The sequence below is a fragment of the Phaethon aethereus genome (assembly GCF_964289735.1).
Source record: "Phaethon aethereus genome assembly, chromosome: Z".
NCBI classification, from domain to species: Eukaryota; Metazoa; Chordata; class Aves; order Phaethontiformes; family Phaethontidae; genus Phaethon; species Phaethon aethereus.
This window is the reverse complement of record NC_138577.1, coordinates 73,628,949-73,641,054: the sequence shown is the minus strand read 5'-3', so window position 1 is coordinate 73,641,054 and position 12,106 is coordinate 73,628,949. Positions and strand designations below refer to the sequence as shown.

The following is a 12,106-nucleotide window of genomic DNA, read 5'->3' as shown; positions in this document are numbered from 1 at the left end:
CAGTCCCATTTCACCGTCCTTTTATCCATGCCATCCTTCTTGAGTTTGTCTATGATAATGTTACGGGAAACAGTGTGAAAAACCTTGTTAGAATGAAGGTAAATGACATCCACTGGTCTATCCATATCCACAAGTTAGTCATCTCATTGTAGAATGCTATCAGGATGGTCAAGCATCCAAAGCAGCGTGGCCAGCAGGTCGAAGGAGATGATTCTGCCCCTCTACTCTGCTCTGGTGAGACCCCACCTGCAGTGCTGCATCCAGCTCTGGGGCGCTCAGCACAGGAAAGACATGGACCCATTGGAGCAGGTCCAGAGGAGGGCCACAAAAACGATCCGAGGGTTGGAACACCTCTCCTCTGAGGACAGGCTGAGAGAGTTGGGCTTGTTCATTTTGCGCTCTGGGGAGACCTTACTGCAGCCTTCCAGTACTTAAAAGGGGCTTCTAAGAAAGATGGAGACAGACCTTTTATCAGGGCCTGTTGCGATAGGACAAGGGGTAATGGTTTTAAACTAAAAGAGGGTAGATTTAAACTAGAACTAAGGAAGAAATTTTTTCCAAAGAGGGTGGTGAAACCCTGGCACAGGTTGCCCAGAGAGGTGGTAGATGCCCCATCCCTGGAAACATTCCAGGTCAGTCTGGATGAGGCTCTGAGCAACCTGATCGAGTTGAAGATGTCCCTACTCATTGTGGGTCATCACTAGATGACCTCAAAAGGTCCCTTCCAACCCAAACTGTTCTGTGATTTCCCCTTCATAAATCCATGGTGACTGCTCCCAATCACCTTCTTGTCCTTCATAGCTCTAGAGAAAATGTTTAAGAGTGTCAGGTACTTATTTTGAAGATGAAATTAACTTTTTAAGATTAGTCCAGGAAGCATGTTTTTGAAGAGAGAGACTTGAAAGTGTTCTTCTGTTCCAGTTTGAGATTTTCTGCTTTGAAGGGTGTGTTCTCTTTAGTATCATATTACCATTAGAAATATTTCTATATTCAAGTCCATGACAGAACAATAGGACAACACAGGAGAACACTGAATTTGTATTTGCTGGAGATACCATTACCAATACTGTATTTAATGTCTACCCTGCAGGTCAGCAAACACTTATCATGATGACAAGGGATTTTGAACCAATTACTGAGAAGCAAATCCACCAAGATGAGTTTGGGGAAGGTGAGAGGTGCACTGAAATTATGAAATTAAGTTGTTCAAGCTTACATCATTGGTGTGATGTAAGCATGTGGAAGGTAAAGAAATGGAGCTAAGCACTTACTGGGCCCTTGGAGACATTTTAGACTGTAATGCTGCTGGGCAACTGAAGGTGAATGCCAGTATGTTACTTGTCAGTGTAAATTCAAGTAAGTTCCCCTTACTAGATGACTTTCTGGGCCATGTAAATTTTCTTCAGGTTTTTAGAATTAAACTTGGATGGAAGGCCTGGGTGGTTCAGAGCTGTGTTTGTGTTTACCACACTGTGCAGAATAGTGCTGTAAATTAACCTTCAACAACAATTATTATTTCTTCTTCAGGAAAGTTTGTTGCTCTTGGCTGGGGTAAAAAGGAGACACAGTTCCATGGATCAGAGGGAAAACAAGCAGCACAACGCCAACAGACGGTATTATACTAGTTCTCTTATGTTAGACCCATGCTGTCTGTGGGAAAACTCGTATAAAGAGAATTTCTGTTATTCCTGTGATGCCAGTTTGCCACTGCCTTTCTGGTAGTTGTCTTCACAGGCTTCTTTTTTTGTTTCTGTTGTTATCTGAAATCCAGCATTTTTGTCCTCCTAATTCAAGACAGCTGCTGGGAGTACTTAGGATTGTTTGTACAGAGCTCAAAGCAAGAAGATTTGCAAGCGTTAGTGCTTGCAGAGGTAAAGCCATCCTTAAATCAGCATGACAGATTTTGCTGAATGTGTGCTATAAAGTGTTCATATAACCAAGAGAAATAACATGCACTTTGGCTGAGAGGGGCAGAAATAACAGTAGTTTATGCTCCCAGAGGGCAAGAATAGAAGGATTTGGGCTACTGAGCGTCACTAGTCATGTGAGGTGACTCAATGTGCCTGCACATTTTAGCTCTTTGATTCTTTGTCTGACAGTTTCGTGTTTGGGTCTTGTTTTCTCTCTTTATTTGATGGAAAGTCAGGTAGCTAAAAACACTGCACTGGATTTTCATTCTTGTGTTTAAATTTCAAAATTAAAACTCTCCTGCTGAAACCTGGCAGGCTAGAGTGCAGAGACATGAAATGTGGCCTATGCCTGCTTTACGGTTAGGAGGGACAGGACAGTCCTTGACTGTATCAGGGAAAATATGCCTAATTTGACAAAGTTAAACCTTTGAACAGCTGACTCTTTATGTGTATTCTGTTGAGATTTATTTTTTTTCCCTGTGTTGTTCTGCGAAGAACCTGTTTGCCTCAAAGAACGCTACTTCTCATCCCAGCTTCTCTCTGCCATATGGACTGCTTGGATGGCATGCCTTTCTGGCCTTTCTCCTTCCAAGGGGTTGTGACTCCAGGCATCAGTCATGGACAAACCCTGATTCACCCTTGTATCCAGCTTATGCACAGCTGGTGTGTAAGCAGGGACCCTGGTGGAGGGGAAGGATAGCGTGTGATCATGTGAATAGACAAGTCATGTGCACTTGCAGGATGGGCAGATTGAATTTACAATTTTAATTCTAGTATTTCCTAAAATAACATTCTGAGTAATAAATTTTTAACTTCGCAGCCTTAAGATTTTTTAATGGATTGACTTCATGCCAAGGCTCTTCAAAGAGCTGGCTTAGCAACGCAGTCCGTTTAGTCAAAGACAGCAGTTGCCTTCCCAGGCTTTGATGCAAGTTTCTTTTCTGGGACTTCAGGAAGTATCACCTACTTCAGCTTGGGATGACGGCAGGCCTCGGGTGACGTGGAGAGGAGATGGTCAGTTTGTTGCAGTGAGTGCTGTATGTCCAGAGACAGGTATGGAACCAGAATTCTTTGAAATACCAACATTTGTAAGAGGCTTCGTTAGCAGAAACTAGGCAAGGCAAGAACGGGTGTTTGTTGGACGCTTAAAGCAAGGGTCAGTTGAGCTAGTTAATTGCTCTTTTCTCTGTTTTGGTGTTCCCAGAGGCAGCTTATAGACAGACTCTTTTGAACAGTTTCTTTGCAGTTTGATTTTCAGTGCAGTGACAGGAAAGGAGAGGTTACTACTGAGTAGTTACTATCTGAACTGCTTCTTTCACCAGTGTTAAATCACTGCTCAAGCTCTAAGCAATCTCTCATGGGCTCCAGCGCCAAATGGATGAATCTATTTGGGTTGCCATGCCCACTGTCCCTCACACTAGCAGTTTGGCCTTGCGCATGTTTGTTTAAATACTGATAATACTTTTCCCTAGGTTTTGCCCTAAAGCCCTAAAGGTGATGAGCACATATGTTTCTTGTAAGACTGTGACTGATTTCTTCCATGATAAATATTATGGAGCAGTTTAAATGTATTGGTCAACATACTGAATGGCACCAAATTGCACTGCTTTTCCATTAGTTAGGGTTTTTACTTACAGTACTTCAGATTAAGGATTTTAACATCTCTGTGGTGAAAGCTGGAGAGGGAAATGGCTATGACTAAGCTACATCAGACTGAAATTCCTACTCAGTTTCTTTAGAGTCACGCAGTTACTGTAGGAAAACTGCCTGAAACAGAATAAGTTTTTACCCCTTAAGGTGTACAAGAGAAATCTCCTTTTTATTCATGTGCATCAAAATTTGCTCTTCTATCCTCATAAAATTAGAAGAGTTCCCAGTGCTTTCTTACACCTTTGTCTCATTGCTCTCTCAACCTGTAGGTGCTCGGAAGGTCCGAGTATGGAACAGAGAGCTTGTGCTGCAGTCAACAAGTGAGCCTATCTCAGGATTAGAACAAGCACTGTCCTGGAAGTGAGTAGCAAAGCAGTCTGCACGCTGGTAGCAGAATGTTGCTTTTTATTCCCTGGATGCAGTCTTTGATTAGCACCAATTTCATTCCTCCTGTGTTTGTTTATTTTTCCCAAAACTTGACAAAAGCTTCCTTCTGATCCAGCATGAGGAAGAGTAGCTCTTTAAACCCTGAAAAGCTTAATACTTGCATTACGTGTGGGTTAGATTATCTGCACAGTCTCAATGTCAAGTGTTTTTGGACTCAACTGTATAAGTAGGAATATTAATGTCTGTTTGCCAGTTATGACATTTACCTGCTCACCTGAGGATGTCATGAGCCCTGGAAAATGTCTGTGCTGGACCTATGACTTTGTCTGAACAGTGCTGAGGAAAACACATCATCTGCTGCCTTTTACTTCATGTATCTGGAGAAAATACAAGATGAGTGGTGTTTAAAATGACAACTAGTGATTATGTGAGCACCTACTTTTTATTTGGCTCTTTTTTTTAAGGCCCTCTGGAAACCTGATAGCATCCACACAAGAAAAACCCAACAGACATGATGTGGTTTTCTTGGAGAAGAATGGACTTCTTCATGGGGAGTTCACCCTCCCATTCCAGAAAGGGCAGGTCAAAGTAAGTGCTGTTTCTGGGCTTCTTTGATTAGAATATAATGGAGAGGAGGACTAGATCTTTTTCAGATTCTAGGAGGAAGTTTTTAACAACACTTCGTGCTGGTCCTAATGGAAAAAGTGACCTGAAAAGAAACAGTGAAGAAGCCTGTGGAGAAGATGCAGTGCCTTCTGCAGGCCCATAGTACAGAGACAAGTACAGGGGGATTGTAGCCCTGGGGTACTTACGGCCCTCGTATACTTTCTACCAGGCAAATGCTTCAAAAATGCTGTTCAGGATGTCAGCTGTTGCAAGAGTGAGGTGAAATACATTATCCCAAATACGAGAAGTGAGAAACTACTGCTAGTGTGTTACTTCAGCTTCTGCCTTTTGATGCTGAGGGGTCTTTTGGCAGATGTCTCCTCAGTGCCAAGAAAAGCAAAGAGAACACCGCTGTCATGTTTGTGGTTGTATCACCTCTTCCATCTGTGTGGAACCCCTGTGACAGGTTCTGCTTCAGGATGCTTTGCTCCAGCTGTCAGGAGCTTTGCAATACATGAGGGCTATGTTAGTGTATTAAGCCATGCAGCTTACATTGTTGAAAATAAGGAGCAGCTCATTGATGGAGCATACCCACCCTGTGCAGAAGCAACAATATGAGTAAGAGCGATTTTTGTTTCTGCAGGTTAATGAACTGCTTTGGAATGCAGATTCTACAATCCTGGCTATATGGCTGGAAGACCTGAAGGTGGAAAGCTCCAACCCAAATAGTTACGGTGAGAGCACTATGTGAGGCTCTGGCTTTTACACTTGCCTGCAAATGTGGTTAGCAGTGAATATTCTGCAAGTTAGGAGACACTGGGGAGGCTTACCTGCAGCTTTGAGACCCCTGTGCAGGTCAGGAAGAACTTCAGCTTGAACTCAAAGCATCTTCCAGGCTGCTGTAACCGAAAGTGGTATTAATGGAATGCTAAAGGTGTGAAGCCTTTGTAAAATATGGGTGCCTTCTCACTAGGGGAGCTCAGAATTCTAAGATTGATTCTTGTGCACAAAGTCAGTTTTCTTGTGCTGGGTGTCATATGACACAGCCCATGGGCTGAAGACTAGAACTATTATTTTCATTGCACTTAGCCCACTCCTAGAAGAGCAGTGGTGGTGGGGAGAGTTTGAGATGGGTCTCAAGTAGTAGTCTGTAGTAACCATTTGTTTTTCTATAGTTCAGCTGTGGACCACAGGGAACTATCACTGGTACCTGAAGCAAAGCCTACATTTTGGTAGCTTGGAGGAAAATCAGTTGGTGTCGCTGCTGTGGGACCAAGAGAACCCATACAGACTGCATGTACTCTGCCAAGGTTGGCATTACCTCTCCTATGACTGGCATTGGACCACAGACCATGGGACGGGGGAGAGTAGCCAGCATGTTGCAAATGTTGCTGTCATAGATGGAGGTAAGCAGTGGGACTGCTTTGCAGCTCTAGGGTCAGAAGAGGTGATGTAGCCTTTTGGATGCAGGCTGGATGGGATTGTGGTAGTTGTTCTGTTAGCTGCTGTTTCTACAAAGCCATTAGTGAGGGTGGGCTGTGTAAATGATGGAAGCTTCAGAGGTGGTTCAATGGAGTTAATTGCTAAGGGCATAGCAACTGTATTTTCCTGTAACATGGTTCCTACTTTCAGTAAAGAATCTAAGAAGAGCCTCACTAACGTTTGGACTGAGGTACAGCTTTTTTTTTTCTCTCTTCTTCCACAGATAAAGTGCTTGTCACAGCATTCCAGCATGCTGTGGTGCCTCCACCCATGTGTACCTATGAGCTCCAGCTCCAACGGACAGTTAATCAGGTTGCATTTCACACAGATCCCAAACGCAGCGGAGACATGGCTGTCCTGGATGCTGATAACAAGATTTCTGTGTACAGATACGGTGAGAGCATGTTGCACTGTCTGTCCCTGAGAGCAGTACCCTGGGGGACTAGTAGGGTGATGGTCATTCAAGCCTTTGGAAGTCAGGAGTGAGATCTATCTGGTTCAACTGTGAGTTCAAGCTCAGTTCTCTCATCTCCAGTAGTGTGGGTAGCACAGGGGCATTTTGGTGGTGCACTGGCTTTGTGAAAAGGCAGCATTCAGCACATGGCTATGTGCTTAGGCTGATGATATCCCCCTGCCTAGCTTCAGCTTGGGTAGAGTGCAGCGAGTGGTATTTCATGTAATCTGTTCTCATGGCGTGTTGCTGATTGTCACTGGAAATGCCTGGGAATAGCTACCTAGGGTCTATCTGAGGCACCCAGCACCTCCCAAAGCAGTCCTATATACAGTGTAATATTCATTGTGCTGTGAGACAAGAGACTTGCTACTGTCTCTGGAGTTTTGTACTGTGACATTACAAGGTAACTGTGTTCCTCAGGGTAAGTGTTAATGATTAGGTGTTGGCTGTACATGTAGGAGTGTTATTTTCTGATTTTTATAATAGTTTCCTGTATCATCTACATTTTGATAAGAAGGAAGATAGAAGGGGCTCTGCTGGCCGGATCTCTAACTCTGCTTTGTTCTCTGTTTGCTAGGACAGAGCACAATGAATGACCCCACTGTCAGGTTTGGAGCTGTGGGTGGAAATGGATTTAAACCACCTATGGAAACACCATACCTGGATAAAACCTACAGGTAATATACAACTAGTACAGCTGTAGTGGGGAGAAAAGGGTAATGCCTGGCTGGATGTTTTAGAGGTCACAGCTCTGACCACTTGCCTCAAGATTTTGAAGAGGTGGTCAGATAACGTGGTTTCATTTTGCTGACCCTGTGGCTGCAACTACTGCTAAGGATTGAGCAACACAGTGGGCAGTTTATCCTGAGAAGTGCCCTTGACTAAGGTCTTGATCTAGTGGGAGCAGTGACTGTCAGCGACAGCACTGAGATAGCCTTTTCTGTGCCTGGTGCTCTTGGCATTGTGGTGCTGCACTTTCTGCGCTGGCTCCCAGAACCAAAGGAATGGCTGTGCAGTGCCCAGGCCCATGATTATGGCACACTGAGGAACAGAGCTGATTGCATGGCATGGACAATGACAAGGTAAAAAAACTCCCACCCTGCTCTACATTAGTTCCTGTGCACAGTTGGCATGGGAGCAGCACTGCCTGGGGAAAGCAAATGGAGTTCCCTGGGTCTTGTCCTTCATCTCCAGCCCACCCTGTGGCAAGATTCATGCTTTGGGTGACTCTGTGTTTGTGCACTGGAGCTCTCCTAGCCATGCTGTGTGTCTGAACAGCCAAGCTGTGCCTAGGAACACCTTTGCCGCTCCATTGAGGTGGCCTCAAATCAGGTTCTATTTGCTTCCCAGTCTCTCTCATTTTTTGACAGAGTTGATGTGGGCAGTGACAACAATGAAGTGATGAATCCTCTGGGGCTCCGATTTCTCACGTGGCTGCCAGATGACAGCTTCCTGGTGGTTGGTCAGGGTCAGCATGCTGCTCAGTCTGTCCTTTACCATCTGACTGCAGTGCCTTATGTGGCTGGAGCTGAAGAAGAGCACCTGAATTTACGGTACGAGAGATCTGTCAGTTGTGGGTGAAGTCTGAGAGTGCCTCTGGACAGTGCCTAGAAGGAATTAAGTCTCTCAGTAGAGATGCAGCCTGGAGGCTGTGAGTTGGGGAATTAGGCTCTCTTCCTGCAGGAGAACCAAACAGCTCTTGAAGCTGCCTACTGGTCAGCACTTGCCTGTAGTCCTAACGCCTACACCCAGCCCGACGTGGTGTATGCTAGCATCCTGTGTCGGTACAGGATAGGTCTGTTCCGTTGTCTGAATTCCAGGCCCTCAGGGGGACTAAATTCCTCCATTCCACCCTTTGCCCACCATTATCAAGGTCCAGAAGGGGCTGGTAGCCCCTGTTACTCCTGTCCTCCTCCTCCTGGTGTATGCTAGCATCCTGTGTCGGTACAGGATAGGTCTGTTCCGTTGTCTGAATTCCAGGCCCTCAGGGGGACTAAATTCCTCCATTCCACCCTTTGCCCACCATTATCAAGGTCCAGAAGGGGCTGGTAGCCCCTGTTACTCCTGTCCTCCTCCTCCTCACCTGCTGGGCTTTCTAAAACCAGATCACAAAAGGACGCCACTTGGGGTACAGAAATCTGCTTCCCAAAAGGATCCTGAGAATTGCTTTCTGCAGCACTCAGGCAGCAAAGACAGGCTGATTTGCATATGAACTGTAGAGTAGAACAAAAGAAGTGTGGGCTCTGCAGAGTGCTCTAAGTATGCAGATGAAGATGACTAGCAGAGTTAGCCCCATGCCTGGTGCCTGGAGTTGCTGGTGCTCTGTGGTGCCAATGTCAGCTGACATAGGTGTGAAAAGACTGCAGAAGATCGTTACATGAACAAGGTATCTGTTCATGCTGGAGATGTGCATCCTTCCATCTGGCCACTAGAAATGCAGTATCTAGGTCTTAAATGTATCTCATGTGACTGATGTTCTGTGTCTCGCTCCAGCTTGTCTGTGCCTGTAGGTGGAGAAGTGATCAGCCTGTGCTACAGCCCAGTGACCAAAACTGTAGCTCTGCAGCTGGCTGATAGGCAGATCCTGAAATACCGCTGGGGTAAGCTGGGCCCTATTAAAGTACCTGGTCTGAGGTGTAGTTATTACAGAGTTCTCAAAAGGTTTAATGAGATGATTTAACTTTCAGGGACATGGGTGACTTTTCCTTAGTAGTTGGTCCTGCCTTTCATGCTCCCTCTGCTCCCAGAAATAGGCCAAAATTAGTCATTTGTGTCAGAAAACAGTTAATGTTGTTGAGAATGACAGTTCAGACTTTGATTTGTAAAAAGGTGACCGGTTTAGTGATTTCAGAAGTGCTGAGTGCCACATCTGTGGCACTTCTCTCTTGTTCCACAGTGGAATAAAGGTGCTGCTGAGCCCCTAGAAGTTACTACCATCTTTTCTAGTAACTGCTGTGTCCTGGGCTTTTATGTCAGCATTCCTCCTCTCTGTCAGATAATGTAGCTGATTCCCAGCTTTGTTTTTTTGAGATATATGTCATGTGGTTGTAACATCTTTGATCTTTGATTGCCTGGAAAACAGTTTGATCTTCTTTGCCCTTTAGAGGCTTCTACTCCAGTCCTTGAGCCCTGGCGGACTAGGAGTGGCTCTGCTGTTCAGTTCCCCTACGCTTGTGTGGAGACTTCTATCACAAGGATCAGTGGTGAAGTAAGTAAAAGTGAGCAGATTAAATTTCTTACTCAGTTGTTCTCTGTGTCAAATGTGCATGATACGTCTTAATGGTGTTCTTCAAAGGCCCTGTGCAGAACTGAGAGCATATCTTGTCTTGTTTTCTAGAGCATTTCTAATGGCTTTCAGTTAGCACCCAATCTCCCCATTCTATGAATACAATGAATAATGTCATTGAAGAGAGAGAAATTTCAGGTTTAAAATTTCCAGTGGTCACTGCACTGCTCTTTTCAAAAACAGCTCTGTTTTATCTGAACTTAGCCTATTAGCAAATACGGCTGCATTGAGTTACTGCGGATCTACTACTATGGCTGTTTCCTGTTGGTGGTGGTTTCTTGATAGTTACAACAGCTTAAGGAATGACTAGCTATTTTGCTGGTAGTGTCAGGGTTTCTTTCCTTCAGTGTACATCCAGGTGAATGCTGTATGGAGTTGCTTTGCTTTGCTCTGTACTAGTGCTTTTCCTCTGGTATTTTGGACCAAATGCTGCTGAACAAAAAACTAAATTATCTGGCTTGGTTTCTGCTTCTTTTTTTTTTTTTACTGGGTAGTCTCTGTTACAGGGTAGACCAGTCTGGGTTTCCAGCCAAAGTGTTTAAAGATACTTAAGTAAGCCCTTCTGGTATAGAGGTTGCATGATTTCCTGTCCAGCTTCTGTAAGTAATTCACATGAGGTGCTCAGTACCTAATTGTAAGGTACTTCAATCCAGTGCTAGTTGGTGTTGTGAAACACTTCAGGTTGTGATGCTGATAGCTTATGCTTGTCAACCTTTTTATTTACAGGAGATTATCTTGGGCCTCACAGATAGATGCCGGTTTTTTGTTAATGATATTGAGGTACCAAAGTTTTTTCCCCTCATTGTATCCCTTTTTCCTCTGCCAAAGGCAGCTTTCCAGTTCCACTCTATACAGCGATAAACTTTATCATTTTTCTACAGGTAGCTTCCAACATCACCTCATTTGCAACATACAATGAGTTTTTGTTGGTGACAACCAACTCCCACACCTGTCAATGCTTCTGCTTGAAGAACATGTCTGTGAAAGGTAAATGCCAGCTCTGGCTGCCTGCTGCTGGCAGCCAACAAGATATCCCCATTTTTCACATCGAAACCTGCTATATTTGGGTCACTCGGAGCAACTGCCTAAGAGAGAAGCAGCAGCTCTCTTCACTGCCGGAAGAGAGCTGCTTTCAAAAATCTGTCAGAGAGCAAGGAGCACAGGCAACTGACTTTGTATATCACATGCTCCTCCTAGGGAGCAGGATTTTCCTGTAGTTGTTGTTGTCCCGTCACAGTTTTCAACAGTTCCGCTCTGCATTCTCTCCCTCCCATCCACATTCAAAAAAAGAGCTGTATGTTACTTGGGAAGTAGTGTATGTGGTAGAGAAAGAGTCCCAGTATAAAAAGTTTCTGGTGGCATCTGGCTGTGACAGGTATGAGGACCCTGGGAAGGGCAGAATGACAACTATTGGTCCTTTACATCTTCAAATGCTCCTCTTATGTGATCTGCTGAGCTTTGTGATCCTGTTGTGCAGAGGACGTAGCTCTACTTTGTGTACCGCAGTGCTTAGCACTAAGAGATCCTCTTCCTGTCTGGAACCGCTGAACATCATTGGTGTATTGTTGACTCACTTAGTCCAATACAACCTTGCAGGGCCACTTAGGAAAGCCTGACTGGGGCACTGTGTTGCAGTGTGCCATGTGTGTTGATGAATATGCTGTCTTCAGCCCTTCAGGCTGGCCTGAGCAGTGCTGCTGCACCTAACAGTGAGACCCTGCGCAAGGTGGAGCGAGGTTCACGTATCATCACCATCGTGCCCCAGGACACAAAGGTTGTGCTGCAGGTCAGTGCTGTGTCTGCTGAGGTATACTATCGGAGTGTAGGGGGGCTGCCTCGGTGGGCAACTGGCCAACGTGTAAACAATGTGTGCAGTGCTGCAAAGCCGCTGCCCTGTGCTTCTGCAGCACAGCACCTCAAATCTCCAGCTGCCTGGCAGGATGTGGAGGGATTTTCAGCATGCCTGTGGGTGTTACCCAGCTGCCTGTGCTGAAGCTATGCACAGAACTGGAAAGGGCTATTCGGATTCCTAATGGTTGACATAGCGTAGTGCTACATAGTGTGGCCTTTCGAGGTGTATCTCAGACTACCTCTTGGTACTTTCTGTATTTGTTAGCAGCCTTCCATTAGCCTTGGCACTGAGGCTGTCTGAAGCGCTGAGCTTACCCTTCGGAACCAGCAGCGCTTCACAGAATGAAGAAGGATGTCATTTGAAAAGCACCTCTGGAGGTGTGTAGGCCAAAATCCTCCTCAAAGCAGAGCTACCCTGAAAGCTTTATCAGGTTGCTCTCAGTCTTGCCTAGTTGAGTGGAGTCCAGCCTCCTCAGGAAG

At 45.2% G+C, this 12,106-nt stretch overlaps 1 protein-coding gene across 1 annotated transcript in view; it reads left to right on the top strand.

The window, feature by feature from the left end:
- ELP1 (elongator acetyltransferase complex subunit 1) overlaps positions 1-12,106 on the top strand; it is a gene marked incomplete at its 3' end in the record, with an annotated part of 28,598 nt that overhangs the window by 1,511 nt on the left and 14,981 nt on the right. Inside the window, exons 2-16 of the mRNA XM_082013274.1 lie at positions 1,091-1,171; positions 1,528-1,613; positions 2,864-2,963; positions 3,830-3,920; positions 4,412-4,535; positions 5,197-5,287; positions 5,729-5,959; positions 6,259-6,429; positions 7,067-7,166; positions 7,860-8,042; positions 8,983-9,089; positions 9,594-9,697; positions 10,502-10,555; positions 10,657-10,762; positions 11,446-11,561. Of these exons, the coding sequence (XP_081869400.1) occupies positions 1,091-1,171; positions 1,528-1,613; positions 2,864-2,963; positions 3,830-3,920; positions 4,412-4,535; positions 5,197-5,287; positions 5,729-5,959; positions 6,259-6,429; positions 7,067-7,166; positions 7,860-8,042; positions 8,983-9,089; positions 9,594-9,697; positions 10,502-10,555; positions 10,657-10,762; positions 11,446-11,561 (1,745 nt within the window). The remainder of the gene's footprint in view (positions 1-1,090; positions 1,172-1,527; positions 1,614-2,863; positions 2,964-3,829; positions 3,921-4,411; positions 4,536-5,196; positions 5,288-5,728; positions 5,960-6,258; positions 6,430-7,066; positions 7,167-7,859; positions 8,043-8,982; positions 9,090-9,593; positions 9,698-10,501; positions 10,556-10,656; positions 10,763-11,445; positions 11,562-12,106) is intronic.